The sequence below is a fragment of the Xyrauchen texanus genome, chromosome 28 (genome assembly GCF_025860055.1).
Source record: "Xyrauchen texanus isolate HMW12.3.18 chromosome 28, RBS_HiC_50CHRs, whole genome shotgun sequence".
Taxonomy (NCBI): domain Eukaryota; kingdom Metazoa; phylum Chordata; class Actinopteri; order Cypriniformes; family Catostomidae; genus Xyrauchen; species Xyrauchen texanus.
In genome coordinates this window covers 33,700,513-33,724,875 of record NC_068303.1, presented here as the reverse complement: position 1 = coordinate 33,724,875, position 24,363 = coordinate 33,700,513, and the positions used below count along the sequence as shown (strand labels likewise).

Below are 24,363 nucleotides of genomic sequence, written 5' to 3'. Positions count from 1 at the left end.
CCCCATAAACAATTCCTAATTAGCCTATTATTCCTAATTGAAAAATAAACGTACATGCCTAAACAGTAATGTTTGTAATAATAATTAATTACTAAACAAATAATTATCCCAACAAGCAAACCTGCTGACAGATAAATGTAAAAAAAAAAAATATATATAAAAAAAGTGTTGATTAAATAAAGTGGAAAAGGGGAAAGACAGGGGTAGATAGAAATTGGAACAATAAAACATATTGGTAAAATCTTACATTGGTTACTTTTGTTAAGGGTTTATAAAGGCTTTATAATTGACTAATAATGCATTTACAAACGCATTATAAATCATTGATATACTGTTATAACAACATGTATTAAAGAGTGACTTTAATGCAATACCTGCTAAAACAGTGATCGACATGTTATAAATGCTTAATAACACTTGTTCAACATTTATTACCTATGACAATTAACCTACATACAAAAAAGTACATAAAGTTCAGTATGGTTTAATGTTTATCAGGGTTTATTAATTATATATGCTGTGAATGAGCATTAAGACCGTAAAAGTGTTTTTGCAGAGGATTTTGCAGGTACAATAACTAGGACTAGCTAAATTGGGACACCACTTAATAAGAATAACACAGATTTTTTATTTTTTTAATCAGTGTGACAAGGAAAGTGACAACACAAGTGAGTAATAACATTACAGTAATTAATACAACACAAAGAAAACTATAGCAAAACGACTTCTTTCCTCCTTTTAATCTTACTATAATTGTCTATTTTTGCTGCTTTGAAAAATAAATAATTTTGAATAAGTTTCTGATTCATATAAGTATGAATAAGTGTATTTATTAAGCATTTATAACACGCAAGTTAAAATGCTCACTATTTGCCTATTTGCTATATGGAAGTCGCCATTTTATACATTTGGTTTTAACTGCATATCAAGAATTTATAATGCATTTGTAAACGACTTATTAGTCATAAATGAACCCCTTTATAAACCTTTAACAAAGGGAGCATTTATGTAAAGTATTGGCAAAAAATTTAAAGTGTTATCAATAGAAACATCATGACTTTGAGCTTAAGTTTGGAAGAAAATGTAAATTGATGAGTGACTACATCATTAATAAAGATCTTATTTAAAATATATATTTATATACAATTTAATTTTGCTTTTTAGAAGTATTATTATTTCATATGTCAAATATATAATTCAACTATATATATTCCTGCAAATACGTAAAGACAAAAAAGTATTGTTGAGGCTGTTGCATCCCAAAATAGATACCCTTGGGGGTTATGTGGGTACTTTTTCTACTCCAACATCTAAATCAGAAATGCCTGACACTTTGCGACTGTTGGATTTTAAATGTGTGCATTTGTTTCCATTTCACTTAACAAAGAGTTCAAAGGAGAATTTGTGGACTTCCTTTTCTCCAAAACCTCAACGCGTGATTAATAAAATACAGGCCTGTACTGTGTTTTTATTGCATGCTGCTACTGTATGCCTCTTGTCCGCATTCAGAACCTGCAGACAGGCTGCTCTCCCCAGTCTATCACTACATTACATATATTTGACTGACAGAGGATCCGAGCAGCTTAGAAGCAGTCGTTTTTTAACCCAATGTATAACAGTGGTTGGTTTTGTAAGGCGAAAAAGATTCACATGCGATACATCCTGCAGCCCCCCCTAGATAGAGCTGCGGCGTTTGGAGAGTCTTTGGTAATGTACTGGGCTGAGCAGGCCAGTGTACACCGAACTGGTTGCGGAGTGCTCCTGCAAGGCACTGCACACACAGCCATTGGAGTGCAGGGCGTCAGAGGTCTCGCTGTGCTCCATATAGGTGTCTGAAGTGGACAGATCATGAGAGATAATCATAGGAATGGAGTAACGCATCTTCTCCTGACTTTTGTACCAGAGACAAGAACACATGGACTGGAAATGCATCACTTCTGCATAGACATTACACAACCCCTTCCCCGACCCTCCTCCGTGGCCCGCACTAGAAGACGATGGTGGGTCAGTCATACAGTGGTTGTTTCCAGCCCCTATAGAGTGCCTGTTGCGGGACAGCAACGTGCGCTGTTCGGCATCACGGCGTTCGTCTTCGGCGTTCATGGTCATGAAACGTAGCACTACAAGATTCAAGAAGGCTCCGATGACCGTGAGGCCGGTCAGAATGTACATGAAACTGAAGGCTACGTACTGGGGGTTGGTTTGTAAAGCATTATCCTTCTGCAATGCCACGTAGTCCCCGAAGCCGATGGTGGTTAGCGTTATGAAGCAGTAGTAGTAGGCATGAAAGAAGCTCCAGTCCTCGTAGCGGGAAAAGGCGGTTGCCCCAACACAAAGTGTGCTCATGCAAGATATTAAGCCGATGCACACCATGTTGGCCATGGAGACCTCGGTGTGCCGAAGGCCAAGACACTTTTTGACCCGATGCAGCAGATACTTTACAAAGGTGTTTATGCGTTCACCCAGACTTTGGAACATCACCAAGGTAAGGGGGATCCCCAGGAGTGCGTAGAACATGCAGAACACCTTCCCGCCATCTGTGCTGGGCGCGGCATGGCCATATCCTAGAAAACATAATGGTCATAACTTATACAAACAGGCAGAAAGATTGCTTACTTTTAAGGCAATTACTCTCATTGTAGTAAGTGTTCAATTCAGCCTAACCTCACTTAAATCATTTGACTGAGAATTATCTAAACAATTATGTGTAATGAATGTACTATTATTATTTTATGATTTAATTATCATTTACTCAGTTTTATAATCAAGGTGCAAAATAATGGAAAAATACAGCTTGAGGTAGAATTACAGCCTCTTTTCATCAAACTTTGTATGACCCAAAGGGAGACGTGTGGAGGATACTAAAAGAATAATTTCATGTTTTAATAAGAGCGGAGCTGGTGTCCAAAAAAGGCAGATGATATATGTGCGTTAATTGAATGACATGAAAAACCTTTATTTGGTTTTTATAACAGCCTTTATTTGTTAAACTCTATATGACTCTAAAGGTGATTAATTAAAGGATGATTTGAGGTCAGAGACAGGAACTGTCTGGTGGCCAAAAAAGGCAGATGATATATGTGCACTAATTAGTGCTAGAAATTAGATTACATTTTAGGAATATGTGTAACCAAAGACCGTAAAATCATTAAGGGAAATAATTTAATATACTAATCAAATGAATGCAGGAAGTAAGGATAATTATTCAATATAAAATATGTATCCATTTGAAGTGATTACAGTGTGTTTTATAGATATAAAAAGAAATAGTCATGCTTTTGCCATCATTGAAGCAAGTTGGGGTCAAGTGTGACCAGCTAGAATGGAGACGGCGAAAACTAGGGAGGCAAAAGACGATTTCATTGAATGAAGAGACCATCACTCAAAGAGATTGGGGGAACAGAAACTGTATAAAAACTGTGTACATTTCAACTGAGAAAAAGTGTGTTTTGCTTTTCTCATCATGCAAATACTGAGGGATCATCAGTATAATGACTGATTGGGGATCTCTAAACTCTCCTTGTCATACAGTACAAATAGATATGTAAACACTGATCAGCCACAACATTAAAACCACCTAATATTGTGTAGGTCCCTCTCGCGCTGCCAAAATAGCACCAACCTGCATCACAATATAGCATTCTGAGATTCTTCTCACTACAATTCTACAAAGTGGTTATCTGAGTTACCATGGTCTTTGTCCGTTCGAAAAAATCTGCCCATTCTCTTTTGACCTCTCTCATCAACAAGACATTTCCATCCTCATAACTGCCTCTCACTGGATGTTTTTTGTTTTTGGCACCATTTGGAGTCAATTCTAGAGACTGTTGCGTGTGAAAATCCCAGGAGATCAGCAGTTACAGAAATACTCAAACCAGCCCATCTGGCACCAACAATCGTGCCACACTCCAAATCACTGAGATCACATTTTTCCCCATTCTGATGGTTGATGTGAACATTAACTGAAGCTCCTGACCTGCATCTGCAGCATGATTTTATGCACTGCTGCCACACAATTGTCTGATTAGATTATTGCATGAATAAGTAGATGTCCAGTTGTACCTAATAAAGTGGCCTGTGAGTGTGTGTGTATATATATATACACTTTTATTTACTTTTATGTAGTATGTATACATAATATGCTAATGTGATTGTTGCTAGCTAGCAATAAGCTGAAAGGTCCAATAGAGTTATTTAAACAGATCAAATTAAAATGTAATTAATTTCAGTTTTCGCTACACAACGTATTGAGTAGGGCATACATTTGTATTTTATATGAAAGAAACTAATATTCATTGTGAGAAACCAAAGTCCACAATTGAATAAACCAACAACTTTTTTTTCTTCAGTAAACCTGAATCAAAAAAGTAAATGTAAGATGAAAAAACACAAATGCTGAAGCAACCGAGTTATTTTATGGTGCTTCAATGACACTTTTAACTCTTCAGGACTCGTACCCCGGTCCTTTGTATCGCAAGTGCAATGCTCTTGCAGTTGAGGCACTGCACAACTGAACTGCACTGAAACAAGTTTGTAAATATAGTATGTAATGCAAATGTTAAAATGTATCACCTCATAAATCCTGCACTATAATTGATGTCATAAGATAGCATTGTGTAAGGAACAGGGAGAAAAGTAACTGTTGCTGAACTGATAATCTACAGTTTTGTCTGTTAAGTATTTTCTTTTTATTAGAATTGTTAGAAAGATTTATTGTTACCTCGACCTATTGCCTCAAAAGGCTGTTTGATTGTAATAACAAATAATAAATGCTTTACCTGATTACACAAATGAAAATATTAACATTAAAATATACAAATAGGCTATAAATGTATTACTAACAGTCAGTTTAAGGTAGCTTCATGGGGTTAAATCTCAATATAACTCTTCTAAACTGCTTATTTGACCTAACTTTACAGCTGTAAAAAGGTAGGAGGTAGGTGAAGCACTGACCTGCCGTGATGTCACAATCGCATTGTATTTTAGGATATGGAGCTGCCTGAAGCATACATATGTGTAGGCTCGCTCCACTTGGTCAAAGCCGAGAGGTTGAGGTTCTGTCAGCAGAAAATTCCCTTGCTCACTTAATGAAGTGAAATTGACTTCCAAAATGGTGCATTCAAGATGTTTTTATCCAAACCAGGCTTTAGAATTGACACCGAACAGAATGAAATTATGTAAATGTGTTAACTGCATTAAATAAAGTGATTGGCGTTAAACATGTAACATTTTTATCCAAAGTGACTTTAACTGCATTTTTGGTATACATTTGATCAATATCGTTCACTTAGAACTGTCACGAAAACATACATTAAATGAGTTGCAAAATGAATAGGAAATATAGTCATGACAAGGTTAGAAATAATGGGTTTTACTTGAAATAATAATTATGCCCTTCTTACTTTTCTTTCATCAAAGTATACTCTATTTGCAGCAATTACAGCCTTGCAGACCTTTGGCATTCTAGTTGTCAATTTGTTGAGGAAATCTGAAGATATTTCATCCCATGCTTCCTGAAGCACCTCCCAGAAGTTGGATTGGCTTGATGGGCACTTCTTATGTACCATACGATCAAGCTGCTCTTACAACAGCTCAATAGGGTTGAGATCCGGTGACTGTGCCGGCCACTCCATTATAGACAGAATACCAGCTGACTGCTTCTTCCCTAAATAGTTTGGAGCTGTACTTTGGGTCATTGTCTTGATGTAGGAAGAAATTGGCTCCAATCAAGCACCGTCCACAGGGTATGGCATGGCATTGCAAAATGGAGAGTTAGTTCCGTCTTCAAGATCCCTTTTACCCTGTACAAATCTCCCACTTTACCACCACCAAAGCACCCCCAGTCTATCACATTTCCTCCAGATTGCGTCAAGCACTCCTCCAGCATCTTTTCATGTGTTCTGCATCTCACTAATGTTCCTCTTTGTGATCCAAACACCTCAAACTTAGATTTGTCTCTCCATAACACTTTTTCCAAATCTTCCTCTGTACAGCGTCTGTGTTCTTTTACCCATCTTAATATTTTCCTTTAATTGGCTAGTCCAAGATATGGCTTTTTCTCCGCAACTATGCCGAGAAGGCCAGCATCACGGAGTCGCCTCTTCACTGTTGACATTGAGACTAGTGTTTTGCGGGTACCATTTAATGAAACTGCCAGTTGAAGACCTGTGAGGCATCTTTTTCTCAAACTAGAGACTCTCATGTCCTGTACTTGTCCTCTTGCTCAGTTGCCTTCATTTCTCAGAACAAGAATAGACTGATGCATTTCAGAAGAAAGCTCTTTTTCTGGTCATTTTGAGCCTGTAATCGAACCCACAAATGCTGATGCTTCAGACTCTCAAATAAAGAAGGCCAGTTTTATTGGTTCTTTAATCAGCACAACAGTTTCAGCTGTGCTAATATAATTCCGAAAGGGTTTTCTAATGATCAGTTAGGTACAAACATACCTTCAATGAAGATACAGAACAATGTAACTTAAAAGTGTGTCATATTCCTGAATCAACATCCTTTGAAGGGCTTATTGCTTGATCGAATATTGTTTCAGCAACAGGGATGTTGATCTGGGACCATGTACTATTTTTGCAAATCATGATAAGCCTTTGAGTACATAGAGTCCCTTGAAGGTATTATCACTGTGACAAGCTCATACCTGTAATAAAATTTTATAAATTGTCAATAAAAAAACAACAAGAACAATGCAGTGTGCCTGTCAGTATATAACAGTACATAAGAACACAAATCTACAGTCATTTGAACTGAATTAATTTAAAGAATTACATTATTTGAGCCAGAAGGTGATGACAAAAGACCGTCTTGTGTGTGCTATGAGCGAGTTAAAGGGTCATGAAACACTACAACACAGATTAAGATGTTAACAGGCATATATGTCTTGCACACAAGGGAAAAGAATATTAACATTCATTATTTTAAATTTCAATAGGAAAAGGGTTCATTTAGTTTTTTTTTTGGGGCTATTTTTGTTGAAAATGAACATTGCGTCAACGTCACAGGTCGTGACTTGGAGGGTTTAGCTTATCATTGAATTTCAGCGTCTCTACGTCTCAGGTGTTCTTGATATTATTCATGAGAAGGCGTGGCCTTTTCCCTTTGACAAGCAAGTGCCGCAGATGTCATTGTCATGCACGTGACTAGCGCTTCAAACTATCAAACGGCTTAGTCAGTTGAGCGAGTTGATCGTACCGTGATGCGAGTCCCCCCCACACTGCCGACAGAGGGACATTACAGGTTTTCAGTCAAAGACAACACCTTTAAATAATCACGCAGGACGCATTTATTAACGTGATTGTTTTAAGATATGCAGTGAGATGACTGTCTCTGACTAGGACTCATCTGAGATGCAGTTTACATTGATTGTCTCAGAGACAAACGCCAGGATTACTCTGATTACTACTACAGTACATTATAGCTGAGGAATAGAGTTAAATTAACAGCTTCAGCATTACTGCCGATCACCGCTGAGAGTCACAACAGACAGAGTAATCAAACACGCTCAGGGGGCCTACCATATAACCACATTTCTGAGTTGAGAGAAGATGTAAACTTTAAACATAATGGAGAAGAGAACGCTTTCTGTGTCAGTGTCTAAGAAATATACAAGAATGAATCTGGTGTCCTACATGTTTTCTCTCCAACAACATAACACTTGAATGTGAGTACGTTAATTATGATAGCACGTATGGCAGCATCACTTCACGATTGGAGTGGAGGTTAGTTTAATAGAGTTAAACTAACAGCTGCAGCAGAATTGTTCATCACTGGAACAGACACACACAGTTTCTCTCTCTATCTCTCTCTCTCTCTCTCTCTCTCTCTCTCACACACACACACACATACACAAGCACACATCCTTGTTTCTCCAAGTTAGAAACAGCCCAAGTTGTCGTTACTTGTTCTAAAGTGTGGTTTTTGAATTAGTTATGGAGACTTGGGCTGGAGACAACAGCTGATCATGAATCCATGGTGTAATAAAGTAGTTCCACACACAAGAGCATTTTTTGGGACAATCCATTTTCCCTACTTATTAGGTTGGCTTGGAATAGCCAACCTCCTGATCTACTATTTAAACTTAATGTTATTCTTCTTCTACTGAGACTACAATTTCTAACACTAATTCCTCCTAGAGCTTTCAAGCTACATGTACCAAACTCTGCACAGACCTTTAGACTGACCTCGAATAGTTTGCATTTCTAACTGATCGGACTTACGGTTCCCACAGTGGACGATCAAAAATCAGGAAAATCCCATTCAATTACATGATGGAATATTCAGATAAGCCAAGACTATTCAAACTCCAATTCAATTCAAAAGTAAACAGACCCACAGAAGGCCTCTAATATGCATTTAGCTGCTCTATATAATTTACCACTCATAATTTCTATCTATCACTCCTTCACTTATTATTTTTTCTTTCTTCCTTTACATCCACTCTTTTTATTTTTTATTTCACTCCACCACTTTAACACTTTAGCAACTGAATAAAATCTAGCAACCATTTAATGCACCCATAGCAACCAAAACTTATTGACTGCAATTCAAAATGGCTTAGAAGGATATCTCCTGATACAAATGTCATAAAGTCTTCAGGTTTGACTCATTACACTCAGTCCAGCAAGCAGCCTTTTTAGTATCCCCCTGGCAACTGCCTAGCAACCAGATGGACTTACCCTACCAACTGTATAGAAAAACACATATCTCTGCACTACAACATCGTAGAGACTTCAACTTTAGCTTGTTTGACTCAGACCAGCAAGGAGCCTTTACATATCATGAAAATACTAAGCCACACCCTAGCAACCATTTAGTGCACCCTAGCAACCAAAACCTATTGACTTCCATTCAAATTGGCTTAGATATATATCTTCAGATCAGAATATCACAGAGAATTCATTGTTGGCTCGTATGACTCAGGCCAGCAATCAGTCTTGTTAGTATCACCCTGGCAACTGCCTAGCAGCCAAATGAGCTCACCCTAACAACCAAGTAGCGAAACACATATCTCTGCACCAGAAAATCATAGAAACATCTGGGCAGACTCATGTGACTCAGGCCAGCAATCAGCCTTGTTAGTATTACTCTGGCAAATGCCTAGCAACCAAATGAGCTCACCCTAGCAACCAAGTAGCAAAATACATATCCCTGAACCAGAACATTGTAGACACATCCAGGTTGGCTCATTTGACTCAGGCTAGCAAGGAGCCTTGTTAGTATCACCCTAGCAACTGCCTAGCAACCAGGTGGAGTCACCCTAACAACTGAGAAGCAAAACACATATCTCTTCAGCAGGACATTGAATAGACACCCTGTTTGGCTCATTTTAAATAGATAGATGGCAATGCTCCTTGCTAGCCTATTTTAAACTTTCAGACCAGGCTTTTTCAAGCAACCTAAAGTTTGTCCACAAAATATTTATCTAGTTTATTTAGGTGATCATTGAACTGTTGTATAAAAGCAATATCACACTAGCACTCTTGCTCATGTGATATCACTTTAGTATGCCATATTATTTATCCCATATATTTAATTACTTTCATGTTTTGAGTTGTTTAAAGCTATAGTTTGTTTTCTGTCACTCAAATGAACTTGAAACACATGCTCACTACATTACACATAATTTTTATTTTACAGAACACACGCAGTACTAAACACGCAGTTTTAAATACTGGAATTTTTTTTTCATCAGGTATGTTGTTGCTTTGTTTCTGTTATTTTTTCATTGTTAAATCAGTTGATTACTAATGTCTCTCTCTGCCCTTTCTTTGTTGTTGCTGTATGGGAGAGAAATATAAAAAGGTTGAACTCACACAGTAAAAACTTGTTTTAGCAGATTAAATCATGAGTCATCCCAACCATGGATGTCCAGTGTGTACTTAATTCCATCTTGCAAACTGTAGTTACACTAACATCTTTGGTGTTTTGCAGAAGAAAGAAGCTACATGGGCTGAAGTGAGGGTGACATGAGGGTGAGTAAATAATGGCAGAATGTTGGGAGAACAATGCCATTTTGGGTGAACAGAGAATTGTTGCATGATAGACTCATTGAAATATAAATAAGTTCCTTGATATGTGTGTGTGTGTGTGTGTGTGTGTGAGTGTGTGAGCGTGTATTTATCACTTTGTGGGGACCAAATGTCCCCATAAGGATAGTAAAACCCGAAATTTTTGACCTTTTGGGGACATTTTGTCGGTCCCCATGAGGAAAACAGCTTATAAATCATACTAAATTATGTTTTTTGAAAATGTAAAAATGCAGAATGTTTTCTGTGAGGGTTAGGTTTAGGGGTAGGGTTAGGTTTAGGGATAGAATATAAAGTTTGTACAGTATAAAAACCATTATGTCTATGGAAAGTCCCCATAAAACATGGAAACACAACAAGTGTGTGTGTGTGTGTGTGTGTGTGTGTGTGTGTGTGTGTGTGTGTGTGTGTGTGTGTGTGAATATAAATTAATTTGAAATGAAAGGTAAACAATGTTATCTTTCTGAATAAATTTAATGTAAGGGATGAATTTGTAACACTGTCTCATGTGATCCAATCCTTCTCCAACATTTGTTGAATTATGAGCTCATTGGGTAAAGAGAAATCATTTTTTAAACCCCTCTCTTGCATGGACTCACAAACATAATTTTGTATTTGCATTGCACTATGTTGGAGTCTAGTTGCTCTTATTTTAGAAGCAGCATGAATTATTTCTTTGAAACTGGCTCAGGCAAGCCATCTGCAAATGCAGGGCTGAAGTCATTTTCATGTCACTGCTTTTATCCACCCATTCAGCTTACATTTCCCAAAATAACTCTTTTTTTTTCATGAATGATAATTTCACCTTATCATCAAATGTACTGCAGTCACTGAAAATCCACTCTGTTTTTCAACAATTTATAAAGGGGTTGGGGATTAAATACTTAGAGAAGGTGTAAGTGTGTCTGTGTGTGTTAGGTGTTGGGTGAAGGGATGGTGCGAAATGAAGGATTAAAGGTGTTTTCCATAAATCATAAGATAAAGCATAAGGGACAAAAACAACTATAGGACTAATGGTTTGGCACACTATATATAGCCTCATTTACAGTATATGTAGATAGGTGCATGTGTGTGTTTTTGTGCTAAATATAGTTCAAAGGCAGATCTGGAAATCATCCACCTTTATTAGAATTGCGTCATTGTCAGTTCACCAGCCCTAAATCTAGGATTAATAAAATTATAATTAATCAAGGCACACGCACAAAACTAAAGGTTTATGTCACTCTCCACTGATCTACCCGATATATGCAACTTTTAAAACCCTGTATATTTATTTATGAATATATGTTTATGTATTTATATAATTGTGTATTTTAGTTCTTGGTTTGTGTAAGCATGCACGTGCAGAGCAGCTATGTTTAGTATTTGTAACTCTAGCAATGGTTTATGGGTTAACAGACTCTGGTCAGATGTCCTGCTGCTGTCACTTTTAATATTTCACATCTTCTTAAATCGAGAAAGGCAAACCAGTGCTGCAGAGTTACGTGATTACATAATGCTATTTGTTTTTCTTTTCTTTTTATGTAAGACATCATTTGGTTCCATGATTATAATGATACCACTCTGTGAGCTACTGTTCATTTACAATATATTTAGATAACATTAATAAAAAAGTATTTATATTCATATTTAATAATGCATAATATTATTCATTATATATGTTTATAAGAAAATAATTTAAATATTAATTAAACATATTATATATTACCAATGTTTAAAAAAAAAAAGATTTATCTAACTATGAAATTTATAACTGTAAATAATAATTTTTTATTTTAACTTTCAACATAGAGAATCTGTTGTGAATCTTTTAGCAGGTTTAAGATTTTATACAGCTGATTAAAACCCTAATTTTTTTTTTAATCATAATTATTACTATTAGGCCTATAATAATAGATAAATACTATTTTTATGGAATTACATAAACGTTGTATTAGGGTAATTGTGCATTATGGTAATGCGGTGGTGTGGGGGTAATAGAGCTGTATAAGGTGACAGCTCCTATGGATGCAGAATTGCTGAAGGTCTTTTATGATGACTGATGATGACTGTACATGCAAGGGCATCAATGATGCTGTAATTACTGGCAACAGGCCACATGTCACTTCAGATGTACTATAATATTATCCACACATATGAGTATTTCACAGCAGAGTACAGAGTCATCCCAAAATAGACATCACATGTCATGACTTGCTTCCCTAAAACTGCTTAAACATCACTTACTTTTCCAACTGAAATCCAGCAGGTTGTTGGTGCAGAGGGTTGAATGTTGTGGCGATCGAAGATTAGGTGGAACCAAATGTAATTATTTTAGAATCAACCAATAAAAAACACATCGGTCAACCTAATAATCTAAATACTTATCAGTCTTAACTGTATATTACTGTAAAGGCCTTTATGGTCCCTCAGTTGTGTTTCTGAAACATTAGCTGGGACACTAAAGATGGCAAGCTGGCAAACAGATTCTCTATGTGAAAAGTCATCCAAAATGTATAAAGTGCAAAAAGCCACAGATTCCGACTGATGTGTGACCTTCTGCTCTGCTGGCCAGGGGGCTATTTATTTTTTCAGTTCGCATTCTTTCCATCCAAAACACCCCTTCCCTGCAGAGGAGGGTATGAGAGGTGCTCATGTCCTGCTGTACTGTCGCTGGAACCTGGAACTCAATTGATCACAAAGTCTTTCATATTCAGCATTCTGAGCACAACTTAAGAAATCAGAATGGATTAGAAAATATTTTTTTTCTAGTGTTGTGGAATTAATTGACCTTTTCAAAATCTATGTTGAATAATTGATAGGATAATTTTTTCTAATCAGATTTTGCCAAGAGTACTGATAATGATATGCACCTCTATCAAAAGCTAGCTGGAAACACTCAAGTTTATCAAAATAAAAGTCCAATGTGAACAATTTCATACTACGTCTCTAGCCATTTAAAATGAGATCATAAACGTGCTGAATTTCTGAGTCTGAAACATTCAGATCAAGTTATATGACTGACTGATTTTTGCAAAATAATATTACATGTGTCCTTACACGCATAGTGGAAGTTCCAAGGTGAAATGTTCACTGTGTGGCACTAAAAGCGAGTCAAATTTTCTCTGCATCACAGCGTGCATAAAAACCGGAACATGGCACCATTTCATCAGCATTTTCAACTGAAGAGAAGAGCGCATATCTCTTGAACCCTTAAAGGAATAGTTCCCCCAAAAATGAAAATTCTGTCATAATTAACTCACCCTCATGCCATCCCAGATGTATATGACTTCCTTTCTTCAGCAGATTTGATAAAAGATTATAATAAAAAAATATAAAAATATCTACGCTCAGTAGGTCCTTATAATGGAAGTGGATGGCAACACAATTTTTGATGCTCCAAAAGGCACAGACAATCAGCATTAACATCATCCATATGACTCCAGTGGTTAAATTAATGTCTTATAAAGTGATTTGGTTACTTTTGGTGCAAAAAAGATCAATATTTAAGTACTTTTTAATTATAAATCATTGCATCCGGTAAGCAGCATTATGCGTGTTCACGAGAGGGCTGAGGTCACGCTATCTTTCCAGTGATGGCAACATTAAATTTGTTGCAGCAGACTCTATCTCTGTTGGCATTGCCTGGCATTGCCTGGCATTGCACATGTGCACCATCATGTCTCCTGAGCACTCTGTCTCTCTGAGACTAGTTGTTGTTCTGCTGTTGGTCCAGCCTCCTCCATCTCCCTGTGGTCCTGGTCAAAATACTCAGGTTGAAATAAGTATGGCTGTGCAAGAACTTGTGTCTCCTCTTAAATTAAAATTGTCTGACATCTTTGTTTAAATTTGCTTCAATTTCAAAATCGGCATTCAGTCTGTACAGCGTTCCTCCTACTCAGTTGTAAAGTTGTTCTGTCGTTGCTCTTCCAGGTGTGTTGAGCAGAAGTCTTGAGTGAACATGCCAACACCAATACGTCACACAAGAAACCGTGTGACCTCAGCCCTTTCGAGAATGCACTTACCGCTGCTTAACAGAAGCGATTATTTATAGTTATTGTTACATCCCTATGCATGTATGTGTACGCATGCTTGTTTTGTTTTCTCTTCTCTGCTTCCCTCTCTTTTACACACTCTGATTAGGTTGCTGTTATTGGTTATCTGGGCTGCCAATCTTCATTACCCTGATGAAATCATCTCATCTCTCCACCAATGGATGGCCCTTCCTACCCTTTAAAAGCTGTTTGAATCCATGTGTTTGCGGCTTTTTTGTTTGATGACAGCTTAGCTTGTTAGCTCCTGGTTCTTTGTGACTCTGTACGTTCATTTTGTATACAGACAAAGTCACTCGTTACCCATTCATTGTTTATGTGACTTTTCATCTGTGTTATTTATATAACTCGCTACTCATCTAACCAGAGTGGAAAAGTGGACAGGTAAGAAGTCACGTAACATACACCTTGCACCATGTAGACTGTTATTTGTATTAGACACCTTAGGTTAGGAGTGAGTGCCAACCCCTGTACTTTTGGTGTTTTTGAGAGCAGGTAGAGTAGTTTAGATATTGGCATTTCCAACGCTGAATACCTGTTTTATTTTATTTCTTGTGTTTTGTTTGAACTGACAATTTAGTGAGATTAGAGGGCTACAAATGTGTTCTGTTGAAGAAAGGAATTCATATACATCTGGGATTTCATGAGGTTGAGTAAATGATTAGAGAATTAAAACATTTGGGGTGAACTACCCCTTTAACAGTGAGAAATCAGAAGTGCTGCAAGGGTAAAAAGTGTCTCGTTCCCTGGGTAACAGTCATAGCCATACTGTTCCCTTTAAAGTTGATCACTTGGATGCTGCGTCAGTTGCTGATGCTATGGGAATCATATACTATCAAAATGTGGTACTGATCTGCACGCACAAGCAATGCCTACTAGCCAGTTAGGTTGTTATAAAGGCATTGACAGAGTCTCCCCTTCATATTGACAAATAGGAAGGAAAAAAGAGATAGAATTCAACCATTTAAGGCAGAGAATACAACAGTGACTTTAGCCAAACCAGGTAGTGAAGCACTGTGCAACCGTAGCCATCCACACCATGGTGGGGAAACCGGTCAGGGTGGTCCAAGTGCAATTGTGTTGGTAACCTAGTAAGAAAGTCTTCAAAGCAGACAAAGATCCATCAGCCTAAATTGACTCATACGGTCAAAATACATGAATAGTGCTCTGACAGGTCAGAGCATGTGGTGTTTTTTGGGCCTCGTTCAATACGAATGGTGAGAAAGCTTGTTAGATAACCACCTGAGCCTTGAAGGGAGTGGCCAAAACTCTGGACCCTTGAGCCCATAACTCTCACTAGGCTTGAGAATGGCTTTTGTCAAGCCTGCTCCAAACTCTAAGCAGAGTCATTGACCGATAAGACCTGAAGGTGCCTAATACGTTTGACTGAAATCAATGTGAGTAACAGTGGAGTCTTCAGGGAGAGTACGTGCAAGCTTACTGCATCAAGTGTTTTTAACGGGTAACCTGGAACTGAATTTAGTACAAGAGCTAAGTCCCTGACCGGGACAGTAGCGGGCGAAAGGGCCTCAGCCATCTCACTCCTCACAAAAACTTGATGACCAGGGGGTGTTGGCCCACAACAACAACAAAAAAAATCAAAAGGTCATGGTCCATCGCTATAGCAGCGACAAATTCTATGAGCATGGATGGAGTAAGTTCTGCATCAAACATCTCTGCCAGCTCCAGGAAACAAGGGCGTTTGGGCCACTTCAGCACAACCAACAGCACATTTTCCCTGTTTTCAAGAACTTTGCACAACACCTGGAGAAGCAAATGAATGGGGCATAACGCACACTTGCATTTCACTCTCCATTTGTGAGATAGAGAATCTAGGCCCAGTAGAACCTTAGTTATTGAGTACCAGAGGTGATAGTACATTGTCTACGGGGAGGCATACAGGTCCATCTTGGCTTCCCTGAATACTTCCCAAATTATCAGAACAATCTTGTGGGTGAAGACTCCATTCTCTCTGAGCATATCTGCGCTGGATTTCAGGTGACTGGGGTGACTGGGGGTGACGTGAGTCGTATGTATCAACATTAGATGTCTCTCACACCAGAGGTTCAGCATCAGGCATGACCACACACCCCCTGGCGGTTTATGTAGACCACAATTGTAGTGTAGTGAAAGCCTTGCACAACTGACCAAAAATCTCTGAGAGCTAGGAAGACTGCAAGTAGTTCCATGAGATTTATGTGCCACGTAATTTGGATTCCTGTCTAGGTGCCAGAGACACTTTGTGTCTGGCCTCTTGGTCGAGCTGACATGGTCACAGAGTTGAGTTTCATTCCAAGAAGGAAAATTGATAACTGGGCACCAACACACTCTACACCCAATTGACAATAAGACCCAACTGCTCCAAATTTGTGAGCAACTGGTCCCTGTGCTTGCACGCATATGCATCTGACTGCGCTAAAAAAAAAAACAGTCGAGGTCATTCAGAACAAACATTGACAACATTTGTGAATGTGATAGGTGATAGGGACAAGCTGAGGGGCAATACTTAGAACTGATATGCAGTGACCTTGGAGGCAAATCTCAAGAATGGCCTGTGACCAGGGGCTATCTGCACATGAAAATACCTTCACACCAATCAACACAAACCAGTCCAGAGGACAGATGTAAGACAAAATCTGTCTCAGAGTAACCATCTTAAAAGGAGACGTTGCAATTGTCAGGCTCAAGCATCTCATGTCCAGAATGAGCCTCATCCCCCACTATCCTTTTTAGCAACCAGAAAATAGCAGCTGTAGAAGCCTTTCTGTGCAGTACAAGCCATCACTGTCTCTATCACAACTTTGGCGAGGAGACTTCATACCTCTGAGCGCAAGACCAGCATGTTACGCTCATCACGTTGAAGACAAAACGCAGTTGAAACACGTCTTAGCTTGTGTTGCGACATGGCATTCTTGTGGCACATCACTAACAACAGCAAGACGAGAGAGGGCTGCTTGGTGACATGGAGGTACCTTGCGAAATGACAGTCTACGGGCATGCCGTTATCAATTGTAAAAGCAGGGCAAAATTGTCCTGTGCTACAGAGGATAAGTCACCTTCTCATCCCACAATGTTGAGGATAGCGAAAATTAAATTCCTGACAAATTTAGCAAAGGGTGTCTCTCCACAGACACCGGGGCCCCTATAAACCTGCCAATTTCCCAGGCAGAGACTTAGTAGCTTGAGCGCCAATTTGTGTTGCAGCACATTAAGCAAGCACCGCAAAGGTGGCAGACCAGAGATCTGAACTCTCACTGATTACATGTCTGTACTGGACAGGCAAAGTCACTTTAGATGGAGAGGAGGAGAGATGCAAGGCTCAAGCCGGAAACAAAGCATCCTCAAACTCTCCATACTATATATCCTGTCCTCACTCTCCTCACTCGTGTGGCTGCTCAGTAGCTGCAGAAAGTGTATGAAGGAGGAGAGGAAATCGGCTTTGGCTTTATGAAAGCATGCAGATAGTGAAGCGTTTCAAGTTGACAGTGAACGCAATCAATCTTGCGAGTGCTGTATCAGTGTGGGCTCAGCCCAGGCAATAACAACACTCTTACTGAACGGATGAAGCTGCTTGATAATGAGGAGAACAGCCATGCAAGACTGTGCCTGTAAGGCGGGGTGCCAATGTGTTTGCATTCAAAGGCAAAGAGCAAATGTATGATCCTTGAGAAAATCAACATATGAACTTTCTCACAATTAGCAACTCTTCCTGAGGCACCACACCCCACTGAGCGAAGATTGAAAATTCACACCTCATTGTTGCCCTTCCACATCTGTCCCATTCTCTCCTCTCTCCTCCTCATCCATTCCCCTTCAGCTCAGAATCACCTCAAACTCACATAAGATTTGTATGTAACAAAAGACCAAATCTGATGTATACAAATAATATAACTAGTGTAACATGTTTGGTATCATTTAAAATGTATCAGTGTGTCTGCTATAGTGGTCTTTTTCCCAGGTTTGTAAAACTTAATGACAGCAAAGTTTTAAGGTCTTTGCCAAATACTGAATAATTCTATCCCCCTCCTTGAAAGTTTAACACCAGGAAGTCAAGAACCCATTCACCCCCAAATTCTCATTGTTCAAAGGATAATACCATTTGGTACACAATGTGTATTCTGTCTGGATATTTAAGGAAAGCTGGCCCAGAGCTCAGGGTTCTCTGTAGTCAGACGATCCCACACAGTTTACTGTGTGTAGTTTATATCAGGTAATTGCAATTTGAATTTCTTAAGTTTTGATAAAATGTCTAAATGTGACTTATTACTGTCTAATTGGAATTGATGAATTTATTATGTTACCTGGTCAATAAATTGTAAACATTTGATTTTATTCTGACTGACTCTGAAATTGTTTTCCCAAGCAGATTAAACGATTCGTATGTTACCTGAAGTCTGCGTCAGATTAGTGACGACTAATATTTGGCATCATTTCAAGTGTATTTGGGTTTGCAAAGACAAAAAGGGAATTTCCGTTTAGAACAGCAAATGCCGCTTGACCAATCTAAATGTCTTACCTCTGTTTTAATTTGATGTTTCTCCAGATAAGTGTACGCGGGAAACCATGCATGGCCAATCCAAAGCTATTACAAGAGAAGTTATGTTGGTCAACTTACATCTGTAATAGTGGCCGTGACCTCTACTGAAGAAAACTTTAAGTTAAATTCAAGTGTATGCAATTCCATGGGGCTATACTGAAGTATCTTTGATTGTGTAAACGGGAATGTGACCGATCTTAGGTATATAGCAATTACCTCTGTTTGATGATCAAAACTGATGAAGCTTGTGATCGTGAGACCCGCATAAAAGAGAAAAACATGCGACATAGTTTCCTAATCTGAACGGGTAAAATATAATTAAAGAGTTAAAAAGAATAATCAAACATTCGGTCACTTTTAATGATGCTCAGATATCATTAAAACTTTTTCATTTATGGAGTCAGATGAAATAACAAGGTAATACATAAGAGAAAATTTATTTAATTTAATCTTGTTGTGTTGCGTAAAAGGAAAGACTGTAACGCGCAGAGACCTTCACCCATATTATTGGAGACCACCATTGGACCGATAAACGGGCTTACAGGCCCAAAACAAATCTTCCCAATTTCCCTGTGCTCTGTTTCCCGGCCTCACACATATGCCTTATGCGGTACCCTGGGAGCCGCAGAAGGTGTATGGTGGGAACGAGGGGGATCGACATCGTCCTTCAGAAAGCAGAGCCAAGAATGAAGCTTCTTAAGTTTTTACACAGAGTACTTTACAGTGCTTTACAGACAATAGAACACAACACAATCACAAAGCAATAGCATTTCAGATGCGTAAGTGATAATGAAAGTAGAACATAATCCACTCACTGAAGATGTGCAATATCAACGGCAAAGGGTGTTGAGAGCACAAGAGATGAATCACGACCCTGATGAAGACAATTCTGATTTACTCTTGTTTATTTGCATACTGTGACATGTGCATTGGGGTAGAAGCATCCAAGTGCCATCTGTCAATAAATTGGAGTGATTTTAAGAGGCTTCAAAGATTGTTGCCCCTGGTAGGAGATTCCCATAGCATCAGCAACTCACACAGTGTTGAAGTGACCAACTTGACAAGAAACCTACCTCCCCTAAACCTTAAGATGACTGATAATGTCAAAAGCAAATGTGAGATGAAAAACACAAATGCTGAAGCAACCACGCCATTGTGTGGTGATTTAATGACACTTTCGACTTGTGCCCCGGATCTTGCTATACAATGCAATGCTATACCAGTTGAGCTATTGCGCAATTCAATCACACTTAAAAAGCTTGTAAATGTAATTGATTATGTAATACAAATCTTCAAATATATGGCATTACAAGTCAGGCACTATTGTAAAAGTGATTAGATGTTATAAGATAGCATTGTGTGAGGAACATGGTGAAAAGTGTTTATGTACAATACGTACAACAAGCCATGTGTAACACTACTGTTAAAAACGCATAAAACAACAAGACCTGGGCTCCAGCGATTGATGGTGAGTTGGCTGGATTTTCTCTGGTATGTCGACAGAAATTATAATTTGTCACGGTGCCTCCAGAAATGTAGCTTAAACTGTTCACAAATATGTGTACACATTACCCTTGATTAAATAAAATGCTACTTCACTATTTGTTAAGGGCTGTTTTCTTCCTACAACAATACTGTAATCAAGTTAGGCTATGAAACAAATACAAAGGGAGTAACAAATAGAGATTTATTTATTTTAAATCAAAACAAAACAAAAAAAATGAAATAAAATATCACCTTCTTTTTAGAAGAAATAAAAGGGAACCAATTTTTTAAGGTGTCAGTAAATTACAGTTCTAATGAACTAAAAGGGGAAAAAAAACAGTCTCAGGTGGATAATACCAGTTGTTACAGTTGTATACCTGTATGAATTCAAAACTGTAACTTGAATCACATATTCACACTTTACATGCTGAAATGTTCATAAACCAAGCGCTTGGATTTCGTTGGGGCCCAAATTCGGTGGTGCACTTAATGTCAGTCACTAATGGATGACGCAGTTTTCAACGTGCATAGACACACTGGTTACTCACTCAGTTACTCACTCAGATACTCTGTTATAGCAAAACTCTCCAACTGCACAGAGAAGTGGTTACGTGAAGCTTGTGTCCTCATCTCCTCACAAGGAACAGGAAAACAGTCCAGTCCAACGCTGAAATAAGTGATGCGTCCCACACCAGAAAATGGCCGACGACTTCGACGCACGAAAGCTGTCGTTCTCTCTACTTCAACCAGTTGTAAAGTCTATTTTTGGCATAGAACCGCCTGAAAATACGCCGATGCTGTTTGACTCTTCTTGGTCTTTGACTCCCGAGAAACAATAGAGAAACACTATAGTCCTTTCCGGCGAAACATAAAATGACGGCTGCTATGATGATCAGAGCAGACTTAACGCATTTAGTTTTTTTCACAAAGAAAATGTTCCCGTTATCACAATACATATATTAATATAACTGAATGTGATCTAGGACGCAAACACTCTCGCTAGATATACTTTAACAGCATATCTTTCAGTAACTCTCTTACTCGCTCGAACAGCGCACTCCTCCTTCCTGTACCCCCCCCCCAGCTTCCAACTCTCCCGTGCCTCTCTCCTCCCTCCTACTCATTCTGATTGGCTGATAGTGAACAAACCAAAACTCAATGGAACAACTCATTGGTTAACATCTGAAATACCTCAGACTACCGTTACATGACAATATGCAAATTCCCATGTATTATAGCAATGATAAAAAAAACATCAAAATTAAAATAAATGAGTACAAATATTCACAGGGTTACGCATGTAAAAACATTTTTGGCAAAAATGTAGGTATAGGAATATAGGTGTAGTAATGAGACCAGATTGGAAACATTGACTAAAATGGGTTAAAGCTTTTTGGTAACGTTTGTTAGCCTCTATGCATTGAAAAACGTTTTTAAACAATCATATGCTCTCTTTAAATAGCTATAAAGAGTTCATCTGTGGGTGAGCCTCCTGCAATAAAGCCTCCTCTCTTTATACCAATCGATTATGCCAGCTGGTCACCACACAGTGCAACAAAACTTGCCTGGTGGCAGGAATGATGCAACCAAATATTCAAGATTTGGGGAAATGGGGGACCAAATGTAAAAGTTAAATGTCTATGTAGTTATGACCCTGTGTGGCAGTACCACATTGTGGGCTCATAGTTTCAACATGAACTTCCACTAGACTAATGGATCAGGTTAGCTTTGAGTGTACTAAGCTGATACCACAGACCTCTGATAGTAAACAGTGGCTTGTTTTCAGAGTGCCCTGCATTGACAATAAGGTGCTGGCAGGCTGGTTGCTTTACTGATGATTAGATTACACATGGCAAGTGTACACAGTAACCTGATCCATATCAGACACATGAAACAGATCTTACATTGAATGTGTCTGATAAGAATGAACACAACAATGAAAAATGAATTTAGTTAATTATTAAGTAGTGTGTTTAGTGGTTTTGGTAATATGATTTACAGTAAATTACATAATGAAATAAGTTCAATCAGTTATCAACATCTACATGATTATTTTCAGGAAAAAGACAAAGAGAAAAGTCTTGTTGAATGAGAAATATTTGATGGATTTAGGTAGCTGACAAATAAAATGGACATTAACATATTTGGAAAGTGAGGGAATGTGTAAGGGAAAGTGAATATTTTTAGGTGCTGTAACTGTTTTTCACCAATTTTGTCGCATGTGGTGTGACAAATGTTTTTTTTTAACAAACATTGCATGTAGTCCCTTAATATGAGGGCATAAAACGGCATTTATAATAATTAGCCCATAAAACAATTTAAAATGTTGTTTGAAATAATTTGAACTGATGTCATGGCTCGGCATGTCATGTCAACTTTCCTTTTTTATTATTGACAAGAAACTGGAGAGAGAGAGAGAGAGAGACAGAGAGGGACAAAGCAAGACAAAGCTGGTCACTGGATATGGTCTGTTGGTCTTTAGCTGAATTAAAGGACCTTGTATAACCCTGTTTTATTGGATAAGTGATTGATTCTTCAGAGACTGTTAAGTGTCACACACACTATTGTGCCAATTCTCAGCATTTTTAGTGTTATATACTGTAGCTAAACCAAAGCCCACAGATGTTTCGACGCCTCGGGAAGTCAACAACTGTTTCTGAAGGTTGTGTAAATTTAAGTAGGCCTACACGTACACCATCCTTGTGTGTTATTTCAAATACAACCAATACTATTAGGATTTAAGCCATGTTCTGCTGTAATTAATGGCCAGAAATAACAAAACATGCTAGCTATGAAATATTTCTTTATGTCATTACTATACACAGGGGTGAAAATTTCATCAAAATGTTGGGGGGGACAATAAACAACAATTCTCAAGAGCAATTTTTGAAGGGGACACCAAGGTTTTTTTTGTTGTTGCCCCGTTTGCATTTGTATTATTTTATTTCTTAAACAATTATTTTAAGAATATATCATTATATTATTTACGATACACATATTTTAGGGGGGGTCCTGACCCCCCCGACCCCCCGCAATTTCCGCCTTTGATATACATGTGGAGTGGTGATGGTGTAGTGGGCTAAAGCGCATATCTGTTAATCAGAAGGTCGCTGGTTCGAGCCCCACAGCCACCACCATTGTACCCTTGAGCAAGGCACTCAACTCCAGGTTGCTCTGGGGGGATTGTCCCTGTAATAAGTCCCTTTGGATAAAAGCATCTGCCAAATGCATAAATGTAAATGTATACATGAAAGGTCAAACACGTATATCTCAGAGATGTCTGTTTTAGATCTTTTCATCTGGAAAGCATGACAATCTAATTAACATCTGCTAAACATCTTAAAAAGATCAGATTTATAAACATTGTAAATAATAAACGTCTCAAAGACATCTGTTGAAAGTCTTACTGACATCTGAAAGGCAACGTCTTATAGACGTATTGCAGCAAACAACCTAAAAAAATGCTTCTTCCAGATGTAAACACACACACATCAAATAGACGTCTGGGTGATGTACGTGTGCTATCAGGGTCACGGTTTACACCGAGATTAGAGGCCGTTCAGACCGAATCCGTTCTTGCGTTAACAAAACGCCTGACGCAGGTGTCTCGAGACGTGTTTTTCTTTTCATTTTTTTATTTGTTATTTTTATTAAAAAAAAAACGCGACACCCTTTGGCGTTTGTTCACATAGAAAAAACATTGAAAAACAGCACTGACTGACGCAAAAAAAATAATAATTACAAAAAACAAAAAAAAAACATACTCGGTGTGAACGGCCCCTTAGAGTCATCAACAGAGCGGGCAAATGTACACACGTTTAATTATGTTAATAACGATTATTTGGGCAGTCGTGTGTTTAAGGAAAATTAAACAAAATAACAGGTAGGCTATAAAAGTTTGCTTTATGGAGACCTGTGTAAAACGACGGTTGTACCGTGTTTCTGGCTTACCTATTGTGGTGATAACGGTGATGGCGAAATAAAAGGATCCCGCGAACTTCCACTGAACCCCAGCCTTGTGCGGCTTCAGCTGCAGCACGACCCGCTCCAGCTCGTCAAAATTCACTTTGCTCAAGTTGTACTTGTCCATGAGCTCCCGTTTCCGATCGTCCAGGACCTTCTTCTGGGTGATCTCCATCTTCGACTCTAAAGCGTCGAAAACGGCCGCTCCGACGAGCAGATAAGTGAAAGTGCAGATGATTAACACGAGGGTCCTAATGTTTTGTCTCTTCATGGTCAGGGCAAATTAAATGAGCCACAAACTTTGAAGACTGAT

The 24,363-nt window shown here is 38.4% G+C and overlaps 1 protein-coding gene across 1 annotated transcript; it reads right to left on the bottom strand.

Moving 5' to 3' along the window:
* Positions 1-1,069: 1,069 nt before the first annotated feature.
* On the bottom strand, positions 1,070-24,363 carry LOC127622333 (potassium channel subfamily K member 3-like). Its single transcript, XM_052096408.1, has 2 exons — positions 24,039-24,363; positions 1,070-2,564 (listed from the first exon to the last, which is right to left on the bottom strand). The coding sequence occupies exons 1-2, from the start codon at positions 24,319-24,321 to the stop codon at positions 1,675-1,677; spliced, it is 1,173 nt and encodes a 390-aa protein (XP_051952368.1). The 5' UTR covers positions 24,322-24,363; the 3' UTR covers positions 1,070-1,674.